General features: G+C 41.2%; 1 protein-coding gene across 4 annotated transcripts in view; it reads left to right on the plus strand.

Moving 5' to 3' along the window:
* The window catches only part of GRIK2 (glutamate ionotropic receptor kainate type subunit 2), a 439,539-nt gene that overhangs the window by 252,057 nt on the left and 160,197 nt on the right, over positions 1-27,285 (plus strand). For all 4 annotated transcript variants that reach the window (XM_083608281.1, XM_083608278.1, XM_083608280.1 and 1 more), the window contains exons 8-11: positions 1,299-1,442; positions 2,454-2,561; positions 6,434-6,547; positions 15,761-15,967. In XM_083608281.1, coding sequence (XP_083464407.1) covers positions 1,299-1,442; positions 2,454-2,561; positions 6,434-6,547; positions 15,761-15,967 — 573 coding nt within the window. The remainder of the gene's footprint in view (positions 1-1,298; positions 1,443-2,453; positions 2,562-6,433; positions 6,548-15,760; positions 15,968-27,285) is intronic.

The raw sequence follows: 27,285 nt of genomic DNA on the forward strand, positions 1-27,285 counted from the left end.
AATGCCATAACTTTAGAGTGGACTGATGGGGGGAGAGCATTGGGAAGAGAGGGGAGGGAACACTTAATGGTGACCAGTCATAAGCTTGTAATCAGGGAGAAAAAATAATAATTTATCCTGAAAATAAAACGTCTTTAGTTCTTCCTCCCCTAATCAACTTTAAAGTTGGCTAGCACAAAAGCCCCTCTACTCACTTGTTGTTGTCTTCTTGTTCAGTGGCAGCTCTCTCATGTCTGCAGTTTTCCAACCATTGCCCACAAAACACTAAAAGAGGAAGCAATAATTAAAAACTTCCATAGATACTAGTTCATTATTGTGAAGGCCTGTCTAAACAGGACAGTTTTCAGAAGATGCATGAAAGTAGGCAGGGATGGTTCCTTGTGGTCTTGTGCACACTCCTAATGTTTATGTACACGTATTGCTTCAGATATGTAGGGCCCACTGGATCACCATTTTGAGCTTTTCTAGCATGAGGCAGTGGGCATATTACACTGCCAGACTGGCTGTCAAAAAATGCATGCCTTATTACATTATAATAACGTGTGTGCAGCAGAAACGGTTGCTCTACTATACAGTGGTACCTCGGGTTAAGAACTTAATTCGTTCTGGAGGTCTGTTTTTAACCTGAAACAGTTCTTAACCTGAGGTACCACTTTAGCTAATGGGGCCTCCTGCTGCCGCTGTGCCACCACTGTGCGATTTCTGATCTCATCCTGAGGTAAAGTTCTTAACCCGAGGTACTGCTTCCGGGTTAGCAGAGTCTGTAACCTGAAACGTCTGTAACCTGAAGCGTCTGTAACCCAAGGTACCACTGTACTAACTTGGGACTTTATATATACACACTCTTTTATTTGGGAAGTGGTAGGCTGAAATAAATATGGATACTTTGTGTTGTAATTTAGAGGAGAAATTGATTATGTCAATTTTGGGTGATGAAAGTAGTTGAATGAAGCATTGTTCATTTCTGTCCTGAGCACAAAAGAAGAACAAAACTGTTCTTCTACACAGTAACAGAGAACGGTATGTGTGTTGTAATTTGCCCCTCACAGAGCTACAATTGCCAGCGCTCTTAACAAACTATCGTTCCCAGTGTTCTTTCCCCCCGGGGAGGGGGGACGTGTTTTAAAGGTGCTCTCAGTATATGGTGTGTATGCAGCTTTTGTTCAATAAGCCGTTGTTGTTGTTGTTGCCTCGAAACAGAGGTGGGAGAATGTGTGTCTTCCTCTTTCCCTGTCTGTTGACTGTCACACACCTTCAGCTGGGCTGTTTTCACAGTGGTGTTTGTGCTCTCATTGCAGACGGACGCAGCTTTGATGTATGATGCCGTTCATGTGGTGTCGGTGGCTGTCCAGCAGTTCCCACAGATGACTGTCAGTTCGTTGCAGTGTAATCGGCACAAACCATGGCGCTTTGGGACCCGCTTCATGAATCTCATTAAAGAGGTACGTCACTAACCAAATGTGACTCGTCTTGCCTCCCCCTGTCTTCCCTCTGCGAAAGTTCAGACCTGAAGGTCCTTTGGCTTTGAAATTCTAGTCAAATACGCCTTTTGCTAACAATATGCACTGAAATGTTTAACGTGGGGAAGAGGTACAATGATCTGAATAATAAACAATTAAAATGAATCATTTTGCTAAGCAACATCCTCTGTTCTGTTGGGTAAATGATCATAACAATTTAAAATATAAGAACTATGTGCTGTATTTTTAGGCCGGCCTACACTCCTTTCATGCCAAATTTTGTGAAATCCTTTTCACTATATCAGATATGTCCATAGTATGCTCTCTGCTTTACCAAAGGATTTGTTATACTTTAGTGACATTCACATTTTATGAACCTATTAATTTCTTCTCATGTTATACTTAATAAGTCTTTTTTATTTTAATTGTGTAAAAAGAACATATTTGGATAATGTAAAGGTAAATGCTCTTGATTTCTTAGCAAATAACATTGTGGAATTGTCAGTGTCAGGATAGACAACATGGTGCCCTGCAGGTGTTCTTAGACTACAACTCCCATCAGCCATAGCCAGCAGAGCCAGAAGGTTAGAGATGATGGGAGTTATAGTCCAGCAATCTCTGGGAGATACATATTGGCTGCACCTTGCAAAATAGCAAAGGTGAAACAAAAATCTGTACCCCCTAAAGAGAAAATTTAAAAAAATTAAATGTCAGCCTTTTATCAACCTAGCAAGATGAATTTTGTGTGTGTGGAAAAGGAAGGCAATTAAGAAATTGTATGCAGAGATTAAGGAAAAGTTTGTTTAATTATCAGAAGAATGCTGGGAATCCAAGAAATATGCTAAAAAAAACCCTCTGGCCACAAGGAAAATCATTTAAACTTAATGAATAATTAATATTTCCATTTTGGCAGACATTAATTTATTCATTCATTCCTTCACTCTCTCTTACTGCTTACATATGAAATTTATTATTATTTTTCTGTTTTCATAGGCTCACTGGGAAGGCCTCACTGGCAGGATAACCTTCAACAAAACCAATGGCTTAAGGACAGATTTTGACTTAGATGTAATTAGCTTGAAGGAGGAAGGCCTTGAAAAGGTACTTAAGATACTCTTTACTTATAACTGATTTATCATTTCAAAATACTACTCTTGTCCAATTATACTTAGTGGTAGAATCAATTTGAGCTAAGTTTGAACTACATTGAGTGTGACAGAATATTGAACTTAGCTTTAATAAAGAACATCACAAAAATCATTTACTTCTATGGGGTTGTAATGTTCTACTCAGAATAGAGCCATTGAAATGAATAGATATGACTAACTTAGCTTCATTAATTTCAATGGGTCTACTTTGAGTATAACTTAGTTTAATACAACCGCTATGACTGATGCCCAAATGCAAAGTATAGCTTTAACATTTGATTTATTCTAATAATTGAGTATGCTGTTTTTGTAGGATGTTGTTATTATTGGTCTGCTTGGTTTGTTTGCTGCCTGGCGCTATAATATAGACTTGGATCCAAAGTATTCTGTTACTTTTTTCACATACCTGAGGAAACCTTTAATGTGGTTAATGAGAATAGCTCTCCTGGTCACCTGGCGAACCTCATTTGAAACTGATGAGAGTTACAAAAGCAGCATGTGATAAAGTATGAGAAACTTTTGTTCAGAATTTTAGGGTGATATTCAAGATTAGTGATACTCAGAGGAGATCCATGGAACTCAATGGGCATGTAATATAAATTGGATATCACCCGTAAAGATTTAAAAAAACATCCATTGGGCACACTGAAATCTCTGACGAGTCCCTGTAGTAGCTCTTTGCACCTAAGGCAGCTTATGCCATAAATCAAGCAACAAGCCATACTGTGTGTGTGTGTGTGCCGTGTGTTTGAACAAAGAACCACTTCAAGCAAGAAGAGATGGGGATTTGATCTTAAAAAACAAAGGCACATGTTTCATTTAGAAACGGTGATGGACTTTGCCTGGTGTTTTCTCGCCAATAATATGCTGTTTGGATGACTGTGTGATTCTTTCACTTTCTACATCAGTACTCATTCCTGGTGGTAGCTATTGGCTTATATTCTCCATGTTGTGGAATGATAGAATGTGATCTGTGCTACATATTCACAGATGGTAAGTAGAAGGTGAAAGAGGCCTGCAGGGCAGGGAGTAAATCCCCCAGACAAGAAGGTCTTTATATAGTACATAGATGTTCAACATGCCCTGCTATGTAGCATGAAGCTTGCCTCTATACCAGGCTTCCTCAACCTTGGCCCTCCAGATGTTTTTGGCCTACAACTCCCATGATCCCTAGCTAGCAAGACCAGTGGTCAGGGATGATGGGAATTGTAGTCTCAAAAATATCTGGCGGGCCGAGGTTGAGGAAACCTGCTGTATACTGTTGTAATCTAGAATTATCTGCTTCCTGCTTTTTCTTTGTGATATACCGTATTTTTCGCTCTATAAGACGCACCAGACCACAAGATGCACCTAGTTTTTGGAGGAGGAAAAGAAGAAAAAAAATATTCTGAATCTCAGAAGCCAGACCAGCAAAAGGGATCGCTGCGCAGTGAAAGCAGCAATCCCTCTTGCTGTCCTGGCTTCTGGGATAGCAGCCTGCATTTGCTCCATAAGACACACACACATTTCCCCTTACTTTTTAGGAGGGAAAAAGTGAGTCTTATAGAGCAAAAAATACGGTATATGCATTTAGTTCACTCTACCTTTGTCCAATACTCTGCCATTGTTTCTGCCATTGTCTTTTCCTAGTCTCACCACCTATGTTCAGGAATGTTTTTCATCTATGTAATGTTGGAGGCTGTTAAGATTTGAGCTAGCACATGGGTTTGATTGCAGCACATGTTTTGGCTAGAGGGACTTGTTTTCTAGCTTCCAGTTGAGCACATATTATCAAACCTATTCAGTTTTTTTAAAGCAGCTTTAGAATTAAAACATTTGTGCCGAGCAAATTGACTGCAGCAGATTTGGTGCCAAGGTTAATCTTACACTTAAACTTTCATTCATGGAGAAATAGCTTTTAGTGGAACATTATTATGCTGCCTTACTGGTTAACAATAGCGGTGAATTAGGATCCATGGCATAATATGCTGGAGCTCCGCTCACACCTCTCCTGGAACATCAAGAGATAATGTGCTCAGTAGCACACCTGCCAAGCACATGTATGTGCTCTTCTGAAAAATACTTCTTAAACCATTTTTAAAAGGCAAATAAAGCATACTAATGGATACTAGTTAATTAAAATAAGTGATTTCTGTTTTTTTAAAAAATCCTCAGACCTTATGGGCCTAAGCAAATAAAATTCAGCACACCCAGTTATAAAGCAAAGGAAACATGTTTTAATTATACTACTTTGAAACCATTAGTATTTCATTTATTTATTACCAACAGTAGCCCTCTCCTAGCATTCTGTAACAGTGTATAATAAACAGCAGGAATGAGTATGCTAGCTCTGCTCACTTGTTCACCCTGCTGAAGTTAAGTGAAAAGTTAAACATTTCCATTTTCAATTACAAATTAAAAAGAGAATAACTAGTTATAAAGGAAGTTGATTTGTGAAAATTTATAAATCTTGCTGAATTTTCATTTTCAATTGCAATGGGCAAGTTTGCCATAAACCCACAAAGGTACTGTACTCTTGTTTACTGAGACCTTGCCCTGCTTTGCTTAAAAACAGTTAAATTTGTCATACAGTTTTCAGAATAATGATTTGCCAAACCTGTGTTAGATCAGGAAACATAGCACTACTTTCAAAATGTCCAGAATTCGGAAATAATTTTTATCACAAAATCCCAATGGCATAAATCCCTTGATAGGCTTATAACTGTTTACATTAAGGATATCTTATTTACTCTTACTTAATCTTCTGGGGCCTGTACATTTTTTATCAGCATATATGACTGCCACTCTTACTGGGATCAGTGTCTTTCTTTCTTTGTGCTTGTTCCCTTTCCTGTAGCCAGCTTGGCTGCCCTGTCAATGCCAACATGAACTAAGAAACTCTGCAGGGAATTGCAGGTCTTAAGTGACAATGTTTCATAGGAAGACATGCTGCTCTTTGTCCCTCAAACAAGAAGTCCTAAAGCACCCCTCTCCAATCTGGTGCTGGCCAGATGTTGTTGGATAGCAACTTTGATCAGCTCCAGCTAGCACTGCCAATGGGCAGGGGTAATGGGAATTTGATTCCCAACATCTGGAGCATTCCAGGTTAGCAAAGGCTGTCCTACAGCATCAACAAACAATTATTGCTGCTCCGTGCAGAGTTCTAGAGGCAAGCTGTATCAGAAAACCCTGCGGAAGCCAGATTTCAAAAATTAAAGACTGACAGTTGAAAATTTTCACTAGTTAAAATACTAAAAGCTAGCAATTTCTTTTAACTTGTTATCTAGTTAATTCCTGGTGTGGATCAGATGTGGCAGCCAGGAATCTATCTATGCTTGGAACAATCCATCATTGTAACATGACAGAGAGGTATACGAGTTCCTACTTGAAAAAACTTCCTTGAATTTGGGGAATGGCCATGATGTTTCCACTGACCTCTGAAAATGTTAACCATGCTTGTAGAACGCAACATGTATTTGCTATATAACAATGGAAATTTCATTGTATCCGAAGAGAAAAGGACGGATCCATTTAAAGCAGAGAAAAGCAGGTGCATTGTAAATATACGTTCAGTGAGCTATCATTCTGCAGATGTGTACTTTTCTCAGAGGATAGATGTTTAGGTGGAAAATTAAGCACTCAGTACTCTGAACACCATTTTTTACTTTGCGAGACACATTTTGAAGCACAGTGAATAATATTTTAAGCAAGCTGCTTTTTCACAAATGGTAGCAGATATTGGACCAGAGGTGAATTATAAGTGTTAGCAGATTTCACTTTCATTGTATATTGTTCTGTCCTAGTGGCCTGAAAAGAACTCATATAAGTGCACATGCTGTTTTATAGATTGGAACGTGGGATCCTGCAAGTGGACTTAACATGACCGAGAACCAGAAAGGAAAACCAGCAAACATTACTGATTCCTTATCTAATCGTTCCCTAACTGTAACCACCATCTTGGTAAGTAATCATATGTGCAATTGTTTTCTAGAAATTCAGCTGAACGTTAAAACTGTGAAGAAAAGTCATATTACTTACAAAGCAATGACCAGTATGCAAATGTCTTTTACATTTATTTAGCAATTACTGTATAATGAATGATCTGAAATGTTAATTTAGTTATGGGATTTTTATGATAATGGCAATTCATTTTAAGTGCTATGATCTCAGCTGACTAATTATTTAGCTACCATTGTCGGTTTGGAGAAAGTAATATACATTGTGTGTGTGTGTGTGTGTGTGTGTGTGTGAGAGAGAGAGAGAGAGAGAGAGAGAGAGAGAATGAGAATGCATGGTTTAGACTGAACTTGAAATCAGTTCATCACCAGGATATTCTTTCCAAAAGCAATAAGTGAGACTTTTCAGCAGCATCCTACATAACCCTGTATGATTTATCCCCCCCCCCCCAATATGTGCTCTTTTCCATTGTGGGGAAAATGCCCATTACTCTCTTAAGAAAAAGAAGAATGCTGAACTCCCTTCCCCCCATTTTAGCTCTCATTTAAAGTATAATAATAATAATAATAATAATAATAATAATAATAATAATAAATAGTAAGCTTTTATCAGTAAAGCTTCTTAGTCCTGATACTTTTAATTGCCCTCAGGGCAGGGATAAAGTAATGCAATATGTCTATTTGAGAACAGAAGATTTAATTATCAGCATGAAATATCTTGGACAAGTCTCTTGCATCTCAATACTTTGCTAGATTAGCTTTTCCAGCACAATCCTTAAATAAGAAAAACTACAGTAGGAGCATAAGACAGAGTCCAGCCTACTTTGGCAGATAAAGAGGGAACCACAAAAGGCTCTTCAGCATCATAAATCATGAAGCGTCTGAGGAAGTTAGCTCTGTGCAAAGTTCTTTGCATTTTGTTGATGTTTGCTAAAGAGTTTTGGTAGGGTGGAGGCTCATATGATGACAATGAAGGAAAAACTGTGTGCATGAGATGGCATTCTTCTGGCTCTGAATCATGGCTTTCAATTGTTGCTTAACTACTAATAGCTTCACTTCTATCATCTTTGCTGAGCAGCGTAAAATGGAAAACCCCTTCATTTTTCATTTTACAGTGCTTTCTAATTTAGAAAAACATTGGCAGACGAGCTCAGTTCTGTATTCTGCCCGCCCAGAATAAAGCTCTCTAGGATAACTGGGTTGAGGGGTGGGGAACCTCAAATCAAATGTGTTTCAGCTAATACCGCTTTTCTAGTTAAATCCTTTTCAGACACCACAGGACCCGTTGCAAAGTGACCAAAAGGGTACAGAGGATTGTAAGGGTTATTATTTTTATTTCTGCTGTTTCTGCTTTAGCCAGTTTCACTGGGGTACTCTGAAACCAAAATATAACCCTTGAAGAGCAGCATGCTATAAATGCAGGCTGCCAACTGGAGAAGTCAAGGATCATATGGAGCATCATGCAGCTGGCATTCCAGATGCATGCGAATGAAGATCATCAGTAGTGCTCTTTGCTAGATGCCACATTGCTGTGGTCTAAACCACTGAGCCTAGGGCTTGCTGATCGGAAGGTCACCGGTTCGAATCCCCACGATGGGGTGAGCTCCCATTGCTCGGTCCCAGCTCCTGCCAACCTAGCATTTCAAAAGCACATCAAAGTGCAAGTAGATAAATAGGTACCGCTCCAGCGGGAAGGTAAACGGCATTTCCGTGTGCTGCTCTGGTTCGCCAGAAGCAGATTAGTCATGCTGGCCACATGACCCGGAAGCTGTCTGTGGACAAACACCAGCTTCCTAGGCCCGTAAAGCGAGATGAGCGCCGCAACCCCAGAGTTGTCCGCGACTGGACTTAACTGCCAGGGGTCCCTTTACCTTACATTATTTACCTCAGCCTGCAGGACTAATGAGGACACCTCAGCCTGCAGCATGGGCCCTACTGTGTCGCATGAGGACATTTTCCATGCCCAACTATAGCACATCTGGTTTCAAACGTGATCTAAAGTATGGTAAGTGGTAGAAATGTGGCTGCCAAGGAACAATCAAGAGCCTTAAATTGCTCTTGATTGTTCTTTGGCAAGGGAGGCTTTCTGTCAGCACAGCTCGTTTGATAGGCTGTGACAGCAAGCCCCACTGGCATTTGCTGCACTACAGAGTTCCTGGTCAGAAACTCCATTGTATAGCCGATCCCTGCCCAAAGCAGTCTTGCTTTAAGTGCCAGTCAGCTGATCAGCACAGACAGCAAGCTTACCACAGTGATCGACTGCACAAATGGAGTTCCCCTTCAGAAACATGGATTAGTAGCATACTGGGAGAACCCCAACTGGATGCCATGTCTTGATCTCGATGTCCTCTGACTGTATCAACAAACTAACACCTCCAAGCATCCACACATCCTCTATGCAGCTCTTAAAACAGAGCAAAAAACAACCAACCAAATAAAGAATCAGGCTTCCACCACACATATAAGCCTCAGACCTCTTATCACCTCAATGCCTTGATGTCATCCACACCCACCCTAGACAGCACTGCTGTGGTAACATCCACAATAGAAAAGGAACAAGTTTTATATCAGGAAGGGTCAACCCCAATACACCAGAGCACTCTTACCAATAGTCCCTAGTGAGAAGGGCCAAGCAGTTAGGGATAATGGCAGTTGTAATCCAACAATATCTAGTAACCCAAGGTTGAGAAAGGTTGCATCAAGGCAACCAAGGAGCACCTAAACCTCTGGTCAACCTCTGAATGACTTCTTGTGTCATTTCACTTTCATAAAGTGAATTAGAGCCCACAAAAATGTGAGCTGCAGTAGATTTTTTCATCTTTAAGATCCCATAAGATATTTTTTTTAACCATTAAGCAGTTTCTCCTAGTTATCAACCAAAATCTGTCTTCAACTGAAATCTAAATGTACCCAGATTATTTGACCTTTCCATTTTATTTGGTTTGTGTTTCATATTGCACATCATTTTTATAGTGCACACATCTCAGTAATTTCTAATTTGTCCTAGGCTTCAGGCGCCAATATCCACACACAGTGTTAGCCATACTTGGTGAGACTGTTCATGTTACTGCTTCTAAATGGATTTCATTTAAAAGAAGAAGAAGCACAGCCTAACCCTAGAAAAACACTTTTAAGTTGTTTTGATTTCAGTAAACATGAGCACAAATCTGTCACACTGAAATCAATGGGACTTAAAAGTGCTTAACCTGCTAATTGTAGCCACAGTTGTTTAATTAGACCCATGGCAACGAGAGACTAAGTGTGTATGAGCAGTTCATCTTGCTTTAAGTCTGCCCCTGGCCTGAGTCTCTTGTCAAGTGGCTAGCAGCATGTCAGAGTAAGACATTAAATTGTTTTGACTGACTGTATGAGTTTTTGGACAACTTTAGGTCTCTATCTTTCTGAAGTCCAAACTGCTAAATGTAAAAGCCCTTTGTGTACTCTTCATATCTGACATAAATGTTAATTAGATATGGCAGCCCTTTTAAATTCTCAAAGCCATAGTGAGCGGTAGATTTCTTTCTCTCAGATTGTAATCCGGATATCCATGGCTAACGAAAGGGTAAGTTCTGAACAAACATGGCTATAATTGTGCTTCAAATATGACCATCTTTCTTTTTTTCTTTTTTAACAGTACCACATTTCCACACTTAAAATGGAATAAAAACACTGCAGAATGTCTGCAATAAGAAAATACAGTGGTACCTTGGGTTAAGTACTTAATTCGTTCAGGAGGTCCGTTCTTAACCTGAAGCACCACTTTAGCTAGTGGGGCCTCCTGCTGCTGCCGTGCCGCCGGAGCACGATTTCTGTTCTCATCCTGAAGCAAAGTTCTTAACCCGAGGTACTATTTCTGGGTTAGCGGAGTATGTAACCTGAAGTGTATGTAACCTGAAGTGTATGTAACCCGAGGTACCACTATATATTTAGTGAGTCATGGTTTCTTTAGAAATTCCATACTTACTAGATACTAATAATCAATTTGATTATCACATTAAAAAGAAAACCTAAAGTAAAGTAAACCCTAAATGTGATCATCTGCTTCACAAGCAGGTTCCAGGTTGAATTCCCAGCCACTCCAGGTAGGGCTGGGAGAGACCCTTTCTGAAAACCCGAAGAGCCACTGATGGTCAGTGTGTAGACAGCACTGGGTTAGATGGACTAATGGTGTGACATAGGAACATGGGAAGCTGCTTTATACTAATGAGAGTAATTTTTACACCTGATCAGGGACATTTAACTGGGAGCCTCCCCAGGTCACTGCTGGAAAATCCAGTATGGGGAAAATGTCTCCTGCTTATTATAAGAATTAACCCAGTTACCCAAGTTCAGTATGAGCAGACAAAGAAAAGGGGCACTTGAGAGTAAGGTTCCTTGTTGCTTTTAGCCCTGCAGTTAAGGAGTGAAGAGGTGTGGCCAACTACAGAGAGGGAGTAGAACAGCAGAAGCTGTAAAGCTATTGTGTTTGACATCTCTTGTATCAAAAGCTCAGCGAACATGTGTGGTTTGCTTATGGAAGTTTCTGTCTTTGTTCCACAAAACCAGGAACAACACAGTGCAGAGGCAGGCAGAGAAAAGGAAATGTAATTAGTGAAGATAAACACCAACTTAAAAGTATCTATGGGAAACGTGTGTGTGTGTATCTGTGTATCTATTTATAGATCTCCTACCTTCAGTATGCATAAAATTCAATCTGTTTGGATTATTGGTTAGAGATGCTACTATATTAATTTGAAGAAACCAGAGAACCTTTGGCTGTAATAAAACTATAATGTAAACAAGAAGTAGGCCATAAGGAATCACGCTAGTGTGGCATGCCATTGATCAAGAGTAATGTGGCTGACAATAGCAGAGAACAAATTCTGTTTAGAGTTCACTTTTTTTAAAAAAGTTGATATGAAATGATAAATAAAACTATTTACAGAATGTTAAGTTGATCAAGTTTTGTGTGCTTTGATCTTAGTGGATTCAACTTTTCACACATGCAGCACGATTAATTCTATAGGATTAAAACATCTTCAGGGTTTAAACGTTGAGGTAACCTATAAATAGATAAAGTTGGTTGCTTGGAGCATTGTCAGCTTTTAATATGAATGAATGCTTTGGAAGTTATTCTGAAGTAGGTTCTGTGACTCTAATGACTTTTTCAAAGAAATGTGGTCAGACATAACACTTGCGAGTGAGCTGATCTGGGATTGCTTCTGGTCTCTGTGCAACTCCACTGGGAGACAAAGTCAATATGAGCTGACATGACTAGGAGTTCTAAATAATTTATCTTTTCTGAAGTACTGGAGGGTGTTTGTGTATGAAGCATTCCTGGCTTGGTATATTACTGGCTCTCCACACATCTCATCTTTGCCTTAGAGCACCATGTTTTATATTGTATTGGGCTATAGGCCATTTTTCAAGACCCTTGAAATCTTTGCGTTGGAGCAGGGATTTTGCTCCCAGTGAATTCTTCACTTTTTGTCTGTTTGCTTGCTTGCTTCATGGCTTATATTTATGCAAAAGAGTAAAACTCCATGAGATTTATAGCCAGTGCGGTTTATCATTCTGGCAAGGCAAGCAGGAAAAGAAAGGAATTAGCTAAGTTACAACAATAGTTGCCGTTTGGATCTTGAGCAGTTTGCAAAGTGGGCCCTGTGAAAAAGAGCAACGGCTGGGTGAGTGTGAGACATGTAACCTGGACCTCCTGGTTAGACCAGCCTGCTGCTGGTTGTACTGAATCTAGGTCACAATCAGGATACCCAGGCCTATAAATATTGGTCTTTGCAAGTGGGTCTTCAGCAAAACCCAATGTGTGGCTGTCTGCTGGGAGAAGCTTGCCTAGGTGGGATGTGCAGGCAGAGTGCAACCCATGATCCTGTACAGTGGTACCTTGGATTACATACGCTTCAAGTTACATACGCTTCAGGTTACAGACTCTGCTAACCCAGAAATAGTACCTTGGGTTAAGAACTTTGCTTCAGGATGAGAACAGAAATCGTGTTTCGGCGGCGCGGCGGCAGCGGGAGGCTCCATTAGCTAAAGTGGTGCTTCAGGTTAAGAACAGTTTCAGGTTAAGAACAGATCTCCGGAACGAATTAAGTACTTAACCCAAGGTACCACTGTACTACATAGAAGCCATGCACAGTTGAGTTCTCATCTGAACCATCCTCTACACTGCCCTACTTTATGTAGTAGCATGTTCAGTTGTTTTGATATGTAAAATGGAAAAATCAACAAAAATTATTTATAAAAACAAATTTGTTACGACATAATATATTTCCTTTGCATCTAACCTGCTACTTGAGTATTTTTTCATTTCTGCTTTTAGCTATGGCTCGTTCAATACCCCTTTGATTGAAAGGATACCAGGGTAATGTACCCAACCCCACAAAATGAGCCAGTGTCAGAGGAGGAATTTAAAGTTAAATCTCCAGATTGTCTGGTATGCTTGTTTTTAAAGGTATAAACTGACAAGGAGATTCTTGCCAATCGACTTATTGAGGAAGAAAAACTGTGCAGGCAATATCCTATTCAAAGTATTATGAAGCTTTGGGGGGGGGGGTTTAAGTGTTAGCAACACCTCCTTGCAAACCACAGCTTACTCTCACAGACTTGAGTAGAAGATATATGATTAAGAACTATAAGCTGCAGAAATAAATGGCATTAGCGTTCAATAGTGACCCTGCCTTCCCTATGAGGAACTTCTGCTTGTGTTTTAATAATCATCACAGTAGAAGATTCTGCTAGGGCTGCCATACGTCTGGATTTTCCCGGACAACTTTGGGGTTTGTCTAAAAAAAGGCTCAACAATTTGGGGGGTTTGCTATATTTTTTGAAATATGGCAACCCTAGACTCTGCTGGATCATGCCAAAGGCTCATCTAGTCCAGCATCCTGTTTCCACTGTAGCCAAACAAACACACACTTCTTAAGAACAGGAATGCAAAACATCCTCACTTCTTTCACATCTAAAAGGCACACACAAACCCTACATTTCCAATCAAACACAAGTACTGAAAGTTGCAGCACACAGAAGCAACTCACCATTTCTCCTCCCAATCTCACTTTCACATTTATATAAATACAAATGATTAAGTAAAAAATTGATCTTATAGAATTATGCTCACACTATCTGCCTACTGTGGTTCTCTCTTATTGACTATTACCGTATTTTTTGCACTATAACACTCACTTTTTTCCTCCTAGAAAGTAAGGGGAAATGTCTGTGCGTGTTATGGAGGGAATGCCTACGGATGGCATGCCTACGGATTTTCCTCCTCTAAAAACTACATGTGTGTTATGGTCGGGTGCGTGTTATAGAGCGAAAAATACGGTAATTTGAAAAAGGAAGCTGCTCAAAGTGGTAGCCACACCCCTTTCCTGGCAGGATAAGAATGTGCTGTATGGTGTGGCCTTAAGAGAACAGCTGTGAGTATGCTTGGACTGCTCTTCAAGGAATAGAAATGTTCTCAACTGGGCTGGAAAGCTAGCAGCCCTGTTACTTAATTTTCACATGGTTTTTCTGCACAGAGACACAGGGGAGAGCCCTCTTTACTATAGGTATACTTCTAGACTAGAACTGGGTGTGTGTTGCAGACACCTGATTGTCGAGAGAACAGCAGATTGACAGAAATGTTTGCAGAGCTTCTCCGAATTCAAATAAAAGTATAAAATCTGTGTGGGACAGGATGGATGCATGGGACTTCCTCTTCTGAAAGTGGTTGCCCCATTAAAAGTTATTCCTGACCAACTGAGTACTCATTTGGAATCAGGATTATATTCTTCAATGCCTCGGAACACTGTATTTATTGAAAACAGTCCTGGAAAATCAGCAGAAATTCTGTATTTGTTTTACATTCTCAGTGCTTATGAAACAAATTACTAATGATCTGCCAATTGTTGGATGTGTTTGCCATTTCATGCATTACTTAATGGACTAAATATTTCTCTGGAGAGCTGCAAATGCATCATAAGCTTCTCCTGGAAATTCAAAGAGATTAAAATGCTGGGTTGCGTGTGATCCTCAGTTTAATTTGTCCATAGGCTTCTTTTTTCATATAATGATGAAGCGTAAACTGATGGTGCAGAGCAGAAAATTGTGTGCATGAAAGACAGTGGGAGAACTGAAGGCTTTTTCAGTATTCTGAAATAATTTGAAAAAGCACTGGCATTCACAGCTTTAAGAATGTAAGCTACGTTTTAAGGGGAATCAGTGACCATATTTAAGATGATTCTAGGCTCTGTTGTAATAGAATATAGGTACCTAGGAAACTGTCTTATACCAAGTCATGTCAGTGTCCATATAACATAGGGTTGTCTACACCAACTGGTAGCGGCTCTCCAGAGTTTCATAGAGAAGTCGTTCCAGCTCCACCAAGAGAAACCAAAGATTGAACCTGAAACTTTATGCATGCAAAGAAGGGGTCTAACATTGAGCTATGGCCATTCCCCCAAACATGTGCTCTACCACTGAGCAATGGCTTTTGCCATGGTAAATACAGATTAAAATGTATTGAGCATTATCCAGCAAACTAGACTCAGCTAGTCACATGGCTAAGTTCCTGTAGAATGGAACTTATAGATAATGGCAAATTTTTGCAGAATTGACCCATTGGCTCCTGCAGTGATATTAATGACGGTGTACCACATAGGAATCCACTGGCGTGCATTTTGTCCAATTATGGGGTTTTGAATAACAACAACATCACTCAATTTCAGAGTAATCATAGTGTTAATATGTTCTCATCTTGAACCAGTTAATGCTGATTGCCAGCGGTGGAGCTTCATGCTCCGGCACTGGGGGGGCAGAGATCAGGTGGGGGCGGGGGCTGGCGCGCCGCCCACAGAGGCGTGGCACATGTCTTGGGGGTGTGGCACTCCCAGCGTGGACGAGGGAGCAGCCACGATGGCACCCCACCAGGATCGCACTGCCGGGGTGGTGCGCTCCCCCCGCACTCCTCTTTCTCCACCAGTGCTCATTGCCAAACTGTACAACTGGTGTCAATAACTAATTGATGAAAGAAATACATTTTAGCTGAAACTACTATAGCTATATCTACTTACTTTAAAAATGAATTATTGTGTGTATTCAGTGATAGTATCCGTATAACATGATCAAATCAAGCTTTCCAGATTTAGAATTATATCTTTAAAATGTATTTGCAATTCATTTTTTCTGAACTGCAGTGACTGAAGGGTCTCCCTTCCTCTCTACATTCATTTTTTTCCAGGAAGAGCCATATGTGATGTTCAAGAAGTCTGATAAACCTTTGTATGGGAATGATAGGTTTGAGGGATATTGCATCGACCTCCTCAGGGAACTATCAACTTTCCTTGGATTTACCTATGAGATAAGGCTGGTGGAAGATGGAAAATACGGAGCCCGGGATGATGCCAGCGGACAGTGGAATGGAATGGTTCGTGAACTGATTGATCATGTAAGTTGCTACTTAAAAGTTTCATCATCACAAATGACCACATTTTCATTTTGTCTCAGTAGAGCTTGTCAGGAGACTTGTGGAAGCTCACCCCAAATAAGAAGTTGATATTTACTAGTATCCAATTGCCATTGAGTTGTTTAGTGAATATTATTTGCAATTTCAGATAAATTAGACAAAGGTAGCAGACTTATCCCCTCTCTCCCTAACCTCCTCTTCCATCAAGAGTAAGAATGATTAATTGGAAATAAAGTAACGTATATAAATGGAAGAATATTTGGAAAACACTATTCTGGAATTCGCTACTTTGTGTGTGTGTGTGTGTGTGTGTGTGTGTGTGTATGTGTGTGTGTAGAATGGGAGTTGTGCATGTTTGATCCAAATTAAACACCCACACACCCACACACCATAAAGAAAACTGCATTAGACATCTTCTTTCTGACACGTACATTCCAAATCTGATAACTTTTTGGTACTAGGTAAAGCCCTTTTAATTTCCCCAGGTCTTTTAGATCTCACAGTTTTAAGTCTGTCTTATGTGGTATTTTTCCCTGCTATGTTCCTATTTTTTCGGGGGGGGGGGAGGGGTTATTTTATTTTTCTGCAAGGTGTGCTGAGAATCATTGTTTGTAAGAAGAGTGGGATAATAAATGCTGGAAAAAATCTTTTACATTTCATACTACATTTAAGTCTCTCTGGTGGTAAAGTGCACGAACGCATATGGTATACACAGTGAACCTGTAGATGGAAGCTCAGGAGCAATCAAAACCCTCATTGTGATACCAGACTTGATTTTACATCTCAAAGGAATCCATATATAACCTTTAAAATATGTAGTATTATCTTCCATTAGCATATACTGAGAAGAGCCCTGTCTTGTCCGTTTAAAGTATCAGCTAGGAAGTCTTAGACAGCAAGACAGAAATATCAATGCATGCTAAAACAGCAGGGTAATTCAATGTGAGTCAAAACAGATATCATTACAGGCAATTGTTTATAATTGACTAAGTCAGGCATCCCTTCATTTTATAGCTTTTAAAACATACTCTCTCAGTAGGTGGTGCCAATTGAATTTGGTCTCCTGGAAATGGAGTTTAGTCTCTTTGAAAATTATGCAATTGTCTCTGGCTTCTTTGTGTTTTGTCAAATTTGCATTTATTTTGGCAAACCGCTCAATAGCAAGACATCTGATCAAAGCCACTTGTAATAAAGCAAGTATTCTGAGGCCTGCTGCCATTTAACGCAACAAGAAAGGGAGACTGTTCTGTCATTCATGACTGTACTTCTTAGTTGGTAAGAATGGAGAACCTTGAGTAACTCGGGTGGTGCTGTGGTCTAAATCAATGAGCCTCTTGGGCTTGCCGATCAGAAGGTCAGCAGTTCAAATCCCTGCAATGGGGTGAGTTCCCGTTGCTCTGTCCCAGCTCCTGCCAACCTAGCAGTTTGAAAGCACTCCAGTGCAAGTAGATAAATAGGTACTACTGCGGCAGGAAGATAAATGGGATTTCCATGCTCTCTGGCACTCGTCATGGTGTCCAGTTGTGCCAGAAGCAGTTTAGTCATGCTGGCCACATGACCTGGAAAGCTGTTTGTAGACAAACACTGGCTCCCTAAGCCTGAAAACGAGATGAGTGCTGCAACCCCATAGTCACCTTTGACTGGACTTAACCGTCCAGGGGTTCCTTACCTTTTTTTTTTTTTACCTTGAGTAAAAGCAGTTTATTATTGGGGCAGGGCAGTCAACTATATACCTAAGGCAAGGATGTGGAACCTGAGGCCCTTCATATGTTCTCGAGTTCCCATAATTTCTGACCCCTGACCATACTGGCTGGGGTTTATGGAAGTTGTAGTCCAACAACACCTAGAAGACCTCAGGTCTTAGAACCCTAGTCTAAGGGTTTGCATATCTTCCAGACTCTCTCTGTGTAATGGAGTTTGAGACCTCCTCCTTATGCTTCAGGTTGCCTTGTCCTTCCTTAAATATTAAACATTATTGATGTCCCTCATCGCCAAATACTGAAACTGAAACCAAGGAAGAAGCCTAGCAGTAATGTGGCTCCCATAAGAAGCTCCCCTGGCAGATATATGTACTTTAATATCCTAAATAGGGTCAAGCAGTTACATTCAAAACCACAGATTATATATTAGAAAAATTTAAAATAATATTTAGCATTAATAAACTGCATTGATGGCCCTGAGGAATTAGAACATACCGTATTTTTCGTCCCATAGGTCGCTCCGTCCCATAGGACGCACCTAGTTTTTTTGGGGGGAAATAAAGGAAATTTCCCCCCCTTTATTTCCCCCCCAAAACCAGGTCGGGGAAACCAAACCAGGTCGAGGAACAGCGGGATGGTGGCGCTGCACCTCCCCGCTGTCCCCCGAGCTTGTGGGGCTGGCTGATCTCTGCCTGGCGCGTGGGCGCTCTGCTTCAGGGCGCCCATGCGTGGGCGGCAGGCTGCTATCCACAGCGTAGGGAGCCCTGCGGGAACTCCCACAGGGCTGCCTAGGCTGTGGATGTCTTCCTGAAGCCTGGAGAGCGAGAGGGGTCTAAGCTTCAGCGAAAGCCTGCATTCGCCCCATAGGATGCACCCAGATTTCCCCTTCATTTTTGGAGGGGAAAAAGTGCGTCCTATAGGGCGAAAAATACGGTAATTTACAGTATTGTGTCCCCATTCTCTCTAGCTCAAGTGTTGCTAGTGATTTGTTTCTCTGGGTTTTGCTAAAAGGGGCAATCTTCCAGAATAGATTCCCCATTTTGAGAGCTTCAGACATAGTCCATTTCTGCATAAATCCATGAAAGCTCATTGAGGTGTCCCCTTAAATGAATGTGTACACCCACCCATTAAGGATCTCTCACCCTGCCCAGTTTAAGCAGTAACAACATGTTATATTGCAGATTGCTTTTAGAATTCCTTGCAAGTTTCAAAAGTGCCTTCTTGTCATGCAGTTACTGTTAAAGAGAGAGTGTTACCATCATACTCTTTTGGATTATGGCCCCAAAGTGCTGAGGCCCGAATTATATTCCATTGTATGGCATGAGCCTATATCTCTTGTATCTTTCCTGTACCTGTTGCATCGTCTTCCATAGCAGAGTCCCACTATTCCTGTTCAGATTATGCTGACCTAGTGTATCTTACCATTCTTTTCCCTCCTGAAAATAGACTGAAATAATCAAAACTGATGACCCTTAGTTTAGTCACATTTTGCGGGGGAAGGGGAACCTGAGGACTTCGTAGTCTATTATATGTGTAAATATTTCCCGAGTCAAGGGGAAGTACCTGAAGAGGGAACATCCTGTACAGGTGAGTGAGAGCAGGGTGGCAGTGTGGGCGTGGAGGCTGAGGATTAAGCAGGGCTCCCTGTCCACTGTACTGAAATAAAGCTGTTCGTGTTTGACTTTACCTGAAGTGCCAGGAGTCTATTTCTAAAGAAAGGCAGCCCTGCTGGGCAGCACCACATTGTATACACCTGTTGTCCTTCTTTCTGTCTTGCTCCCATGCACAAGGTTTATTTTCCTCTCTTTCACACAACCAGGAGACAAGGAAATATAGGTCGCCTTAAAGGAGCCTCTCTTTAGTTAAAAGATATATACAACTCAGCTGAAGGGCTAGACTGTGCAACCAATTTCTCACATTGGTGAGCACTTACACAAGTAATCCAATTGATTTATATCTAGCCCTGAAGTGGTTGCTTTAAGTCAAGGGATTGATTAATGAAGATGGTCATCAGTATAGCCTTCTGAGCCTCTGTGCCTAGCTAGCAAGCAATCTGTTTCTATTTGTCTCCATTCCAGTTTTCATTTTTTATTCACCCCTTTCGCTTCCCTATGACATTCCAAAGTGTGTGTGTGTGTGTGTATACAGACACATTTTCTCATTCTTCAATTAAACAAACTCTTAAGAATTGTAATATATAGTCCAGGAATAATCCTTTTAAATAAAGAGGGTGGGGGGGTGCTACCAGATAAGGAGGTTTACCTGAATAATTTATTTTTTAAATTATTGTGTATTAAACACACTAGTGTTTATGATTATTTATTTTCCTATTGTGTGTAATCTGCATACTTAACGTTAGACATTTGAACAGTTGCTATGACAGGACAACATGCACCCACACACCCACAGACCCACCGTTGTAGGTTGAGTTTTAGGGTTGTGTTTTAGAAATGGAAAGGTGCAAAGCCTTTCCATTTATTTCTGTCTTGCTGAATTTCTGTCTTGTATCTCGTCTTCAGAATGCTTATATGTGAAAACAAAATAGGATTCCTGCTGTAGGAATGTTTTTACCATTCCCAAATTGTTGTTTTGCATTCCTTTTGAACAGACTAGCTATTGTACTTCATTCCTCATTATAAAGAACAGACTGTGCTGTTTGACAGGGTCCCCTCTTTGCAGTGTAGAATCTTGCAAAACAGCTAGGTTAGGTGTTTTGTAAAGGGAATAGAACAATAATATGTTTTGTTTTTAAGATGGAAATCTTTGCCCAAGAGTATCACTGCATTTGTTTTGTTTTTTAAGTTTTATTGAGGCTTTTCATAATAAGAGAGCACTGCATTTGGACAAACCTTGAGAAAACGTGTGTTTGCACAAATATTGAGAGAAATTTAAATCAAAAGTTACAAAGTGGTAAAAAAGAGAATTCCCTAGACGCCAAGACCCAGGTTTGGGGCAAGTACTCTTCGGTGAGAGAACCCCAGCAGAGATTTAAAAACACAAAATATGCGGCAAAATAAAGTGTGGAAATATAAGCTGTTAGGTCTTCAAAATATGCCTTTCTAATTTTTTTCCAAAGTTCCCCTTTTCCCGTACCATAGAGAAAGACCACCTTGAGCTTGGAGCAACCAAATCAAGTATCTTTACACACACAGCTTCTCAGGTCGACTGAAGGAACAAAAGCTTGATTACCTAGTCCCTCCCAAGGTGAGGAAGAGTGACCTAGCTAAGCCTGGCAGGACAGCTTACCCTATGGAATTAACCCCTTCATGCATTAATTAGACTTAAGCATGTTGGTTATATGAGGCTGGTTATCCCACACAAAGGCTGTTTTTAAAACTTATTGAGAAAAATCACATGGTTTGGAATACTTGCCTCACCCAAACTGGACTCCTATTTGGTTTTTGGTAAATGAGTACTATTTATATAGGTTGCTTGCTTCCGAGGGTGCTCCCATGATTAATTTGAAAAGCTTCTCTGACTTTTTCCAATAGCCTGTCTTGGGACCCCCTGAGCATTGTCACACACATATGCTGGGCAATGTGTCAAGCATTACATTGCTGACTGTACACTCTCTCTGGTAGAGCGGTAATGAGGTGTTCTCTCAGGATGTTATATTCAAGCTGGTTCATTGAAGTAAACATTTGGACATTTGACAAATACATCTGTGCTCAGATCAGAGGCAAAATGCACTGATCATGACACATCATACATTTTGTTCTCAGAGCAACTTCTATTAAATAAGTTGCAGTTTAGGTAAACAGACAAAATTCCTAATACTCCATCCATTTTCTGTTACGTATGCAGGGACTTTTATTAATCCTTATGTTGTAATCCTCAGTACCTTGAGTAATTCCTTTGATAGAAAGTACCTTAGTACCTTAAAAAGAAGGAGCTTGCCATTTTGAGTCTATATGATTAAGTTTAAGTGTGTGGTGGCCAACCAACTCCAGGCATTCATAGACAAGGCTGATTTCCATTTCTGCCTGAGGTTACATGACCCTAAGACAGAAATGGAAGATGTGATCATGTTGATTCTCATGGCTTTGTCAGCAACCCTCTTAGATGCTTGGAGGAACTGGAAAACAGGGTGGCTACTTTGCACTATTATAAACTATTGCAGGGACCAATCATCCAACTGTCTGGAATAGGCTGTTGTCACTATTACAATGATAGTGGCAACAATAGACAGGGATAGTGCCTGTAAGCTCTAGTAGGGACTAAGAAGCTAAACCAGTACCCAAATTTAAAACAGAATTGATGGTGGTGACCCATGTGATTGAGTGGATGTTTGCCTGCTCTAGACATTTATTTATTTATATTTCTTACCTGCCGTTCACAAGATCCCAGGGCAGGTTACAACAATAAAACAGGCATAACTGTTACAGAGCTATAAATGTGATTTAAATGTGTGGTGTGGATATGATGGGTGTGACCATCATATTGTAAGCTACCTCCTTCCCTGAGCCTTGGAATAGATTAGAATATGATTAGACACAAGTAAGTAGTCAAGTGGAAGGTCTCGATCCACAGAGTTTCCTAAAAGTGGAAAAATAGATGCAACAGGGCTGTTCAGGCTGCATAAGACATTCAAAGCTTTGTCTTAAGACCTGTTGAGATAGTATACCTGGGCCTGTACCACTTCAGACTGTAGATTTGGGGGAGGGAGCAAAATTTTTTGAATATATTTCTAGAACCCTTTCCTTTGACAGCCAGTTTTCTAGATGGTTTTTTTAAAAAGCAAACAAAAAAAACACCACTTACATGAAATCCAGGTCTAACTCAGTTCAGGCCTCTCTACAAACTCTTTCAAGGGCATTTAAATAGTTCTGAGAATAGTTGTTACCTGGCACATGAAGGACAGAGTGAGAGAAATAATTGAAATCTCTAATTTATTAGATGATAAGCTTTTAAAGGCATTTCCAGAGTCCTGTTCAGTATTGTGTTTTCACTTTGTCCTCAGATTTGTGCTTGTTTTTGTGTCTTTATTTTCTTATTTATTTCTTCATTTGTTGTTTGTTTTTAAACATCACAGGGATGTTCTAATTTAGCTCTTCCCTGATTTATGTTTTTAGCCCTTTGAAGACCATCTGTTCAGACTGCATTTTTATTTTGTGGCATACATTTATTTAGCATGTAGATTAAGCATTATTGTTTTATGCCTGAACCATTTCTCTTCACTTAAAGTAATTTCCGTTAATCATTATCAATTACATTTGATTAAGCTTTTTTGGCATACCTCCAGAGCTAGCCTTTCTGGAGCCTTACATACGGATTCACAATATTTAATCATATTAGATGCACATAATTTATTTCCTCCCTATTTGTTCAGTCTTGGTCACTGCTTAACAAATAAACATTGGTTAGTACCAACATTGCTTCATATCATAGTGTACAGGTCACATTCAGAATTCAGTTGAATTCAATGGACTTGTGTTTATTCCATGGGTCTACTCAGACTATGCCTTACACTGAATATCACACTAGGTTAGTGTGCCTATTTCTTTCTCTTTTGCACCAGCAGCTTAACTGCTAGATTCTCATGTTTTTATTTTCTTTTTTCAAATGATTACAGCATGCTATCCCTTTTCTGTCCCCTATCCTCTCTCGCTCCTCTTGGCCATCCACAAGATAATTTATTGTGAAAATTTGTTATATGCCAGTAGAGACCACTGTGAATTCTGCATTGTTTGGTCTAATTGCTGAACCCATGAGACTTTGCACTAAACGCTCTGACCTTTTTATTTCCAATGCTATTAGCTGTGACCCAAATGAGCACATCAAGCATGACTTCTTTGTTTTGCCCTTATCACCCTGGTTTTGCTTCTGACAAGCTGAATCCATCTTCTACTGCAACACTCAGCTATTAAACTTCCTTTAAACAGCGCCAATGTAACTCTAGTGAAAAGTATATGTTTTATTTTTGTCTTTGAACTTTTGTGCTTCCTTACTGTTCTCAAAGGGACCCTCAAGTAATCACGACATGTATCAAACCTTGCCGGTTGACACATCAGTACCAGCCCAGTGTTTTATCATCAGCTGAAATCCAAATATAGTCCAGTAGCTAGTCACTAGAGCAAAGAGGAGGAGCCACACAATGACGATCCTTAGTGTTCTTTCCAAGGAACCATTTGGCTCTCTCCCCCATTCACCTAAATTATTATTATTATTATTTACTAAATGTATATACCTCCCTTCATCTGAAGATCACAGGGCAGTTTGCAACAGATCCTTGCCCATCCTGGCTAATAAAAGCAATGGCGATGGGCTCTGCAGGGTGGTGAATGCCTTCCCAGGTGAGGGAGCCTTCCCAGTGAGGGAGTCTTCCCAGACCCGCTGAAAGAGGCGGTTATCAAACCGCTTCTTAAAAAACCATCTTTAGATGCTGCCAATATGGCCAACTATAGCCCAGTCTCAAATATTCCATTCTTAGGCAAGGTGATTGAGCGGGTGGTTGCAGAACAACTCCAGGCACGCCTGGAGGTTGCGAACCATTTGGATCCCTTACAATCGGGATTCAGGCCTCATCATGGGACTGAAACTGCCTGGTTGATGATCTCCGGCGGGCTAGGGACAAAGGTGAGAGCTGTTTCCTAGTTCTGCTGGATCTCTCAGCAGCCTTTAATACAATCGACCATAACATCCTTCTGGACCGTCTAGAGGAGCTGGGAGCTGGGGGCACTGTTATACAGTGGTTTTGCTCCCTCCTGGGCCATGTCCAGAAAGTGGTGGGGGGGATGAGTGTTCAGATCCCTGGGCCCTCACTTGTGGGGTGCCTCAGGGTTCCGTCCTCTCCCCCATGCTTTTTAGCAACTACATGAAGCCGCTGGGAGAGATCATCAGGGGGTTTGGACTGGGTGTCCATCAATATGCTGATGATACCCAGCTCTACCTCTCTTTCAAATCAGAACCGATAAAGGTGGTGAAGGTCCTGTGTGAGTGTCTGGAGGCAGTTGGAGGATGGATGGCGGCTAATGGATTGAGGTTGAATCCTGACAAGACAGAAGTACTGTTCTTGGGGGACAGGGGGCGGGCTGGTGTGGAGGACTCCTTGGTCCTGAATGGGGTAACTGTGCCCCTGAAGGACCAGGGGCGCAACCTGGGAGTCATTTTGGACTCACAGCTGTCCATGGAGGCGCAGGTTAATTCTGTATCCAGGGCAGCTGTCTACCAGCTCCATCTGGTATGCAGGCTGAGACCCTACCTGCCCGTGGACTGTCTCGCCAGAGTGGTGCATGCTATAGTTATCTCCCGCTTGGACTACTCTACATGGCGCTACCTTTGAAGGTGACCCGGAAGCTACAACTAATCCAGAATGCGGCAGCTAGACTGGTGACTGGGGATGGCTGCCGAGACCATGTAACACTGGTCCTGAAAGACCTACATTGGCTCCCAGTATGTTTCCGAGCACAATTCAAAGTGTTGGTGTTGACCTTTAAAGCCCTAAATGACCTTGGCCCAGTATACCTGAAGGAGCATCTCCACCCCCATTGTTCAACCCAGACACTGAGGTCCAGCACCGAGGGCCTTCTGGCGGTTCCGTCACTGCGAGAAGCTAAGCTACAGGGAACCAGGCAGAGGGCCTTCTCAGTAGTGGTGCCCGCCCTGTGGAACGCCCTCCCATCAGATGTCAAAGAGATAAACAACTACCTGACATTTAGAAGACATCTGAAGGCAGCCCTATTCAGGGAAGTTTTTAATGTGTGACATTTTAATGTATTTTTAATCTTTGTTGGAAGCCGTCCAGATGGGCGGGGTACAAATACTATATCATCATCATCATCATCATCATCATCATCATCATCATCATCATCCTAGGTTAATTGAGTACAATGAGAAAGGAATGACTCCTTGAAGACAGAGGGTGGGGGCACAAGGTTTGAAATATGTACATCCAAACCCAACCGTCGTAAGTAAACTTGTAGTACATAGATGAACCACTTAGAATTTTTTAATGCCAGGTACACATTAGCATAAAGTAACAGATAAAAAAAACATAATAGAACATCAAACATTTTAAACTTCCCTGTTCATACATTACTATTGATTTGAGCTTCTGAAGTGCAGTAAGTGTAACTATGATAAACATTTAAGCTATCCTCTAAATCACCAAACACTGGGAAGTGTACAGCTCTTAGGATCATTACCAGTCATTCACAAGGCATTTCCAAAATTGCAGCTGTATTTCAAACCGAACTTCAAAGCTCGACGTGCTGCTGGCAAAGGTGCCCACCACATGGCTTTACTCATTGTATTAAGGAAATTGGCACGTTGTTCTTTGGCTGTTTTTGGAGAACGGATGAATAAATTCTTCAAGTGTGCAAAAACAGCTCCTCCCTAAAGTTACATTGTAAGTGCAATTGCAGAAGAACACGGCAAAGTAATTTAAAATGGGCTTGGCTCTTATTCACTGTGAACAGCCATGCATAATGCCAAGTCTGAAAGTTGTGTGTAGCCTTGTTCAGACTGCTTTGCATTACAGTTGAGGCGGGGGCCTTCCCACTGGCCATGCCTCTGGGTGTGTGTCTTTTTGATTGAGACCCTGTCTCAATGTAAGGATGTACATGCATGCTGCAAGAACTTGTGATGCACTCCTTTCTTAGGAGTATCGTTCACACGTATTAAAGCTATGTGCATAATAAAGTGCAGCAACGAAGTGCGTTCAGAGTGCCTGTTCTCAAATACCCAGCCACCCGCATACTCAATTCATATGTTTAATAATAATAATAATAGTGCCCCGCCCATCTGACTGGGTTGTCGCAGAGACTCTGGGTGGCATATAAAGTATAAATAATAATAATAATAATAATAATAATAATAATAATAATAATAATAATAATTTATTATTTATACCCCGCCCATCTGGCTGGGCTTCCCCAGCCACTCTGGGCGGCTTCCATAGAAACCAGAAACACAGTAAAATATCACACGTTAAAAACTTCCCTGAACAGGGCTGCCTTAAGATGTCTTCTGAATGTCAGGTAGTTGTTTATCGCTTTCACATCTGCTGGAAGGGCGTTCCACAGGGCGGGCGCCACTACCGAGAAGGCCCTCTGCCTGGTTCCCTGTAGCTTTGCTTCTCGCAATGAGGGAACCGCCAGAAGGCCCTCGGCGCTGGACCTCAGCGTCTGGGCAGAATGATGGGGGTGGAGACGCTCCTTCAGGTATACTGGACCGAGGCCGTTTAGGGCTTTAAAGGTCAGCACCAACACTTTGAATTGTGCTCGGAAACGTACTGGGAGCCAATGTAGGTCTTTCAAGACCGGTGTTATATGGTCTCGGCGGCCGCCCCCAGTCACCAGTCTAGCTGCCGCATTCTGGATTAGTTGTAGTTTCCGAGTCACCTTCAAAGGTAGCCCCACATAGAGTGCATTGCAGTAGTCCAAGCGGGAGATAACCAGAGCATGCACCACTCTGGCGAGACAGTCCGCAGGCAGATAGGGTCTCAGCCTACGTACCAGATGGAGCTGGTAAACAGCTGCCCTGGACACAGATTTGACCTGTGCCTCCATGGACAGCTGTGAGTCCAAAATGACTCCCAGGCTGCGCACCTGGTCCTTCAGGGGCACAGTTACCCCATTCAGGACCAGGGAACCCTCCACA

Source organism: Podarcis filfolensis, assembly GCF_964270895.1.
Source record: "Podarcis filfolensis genome assembly, chromosome: 3".
In the NCBI taxonomy this organism is placed as follows: Eukaryota; Metazoa; Chordata; class Lepidosauria; order Squamata; family Lacertidae; genus Podarcis; species Podarcis filfolensis.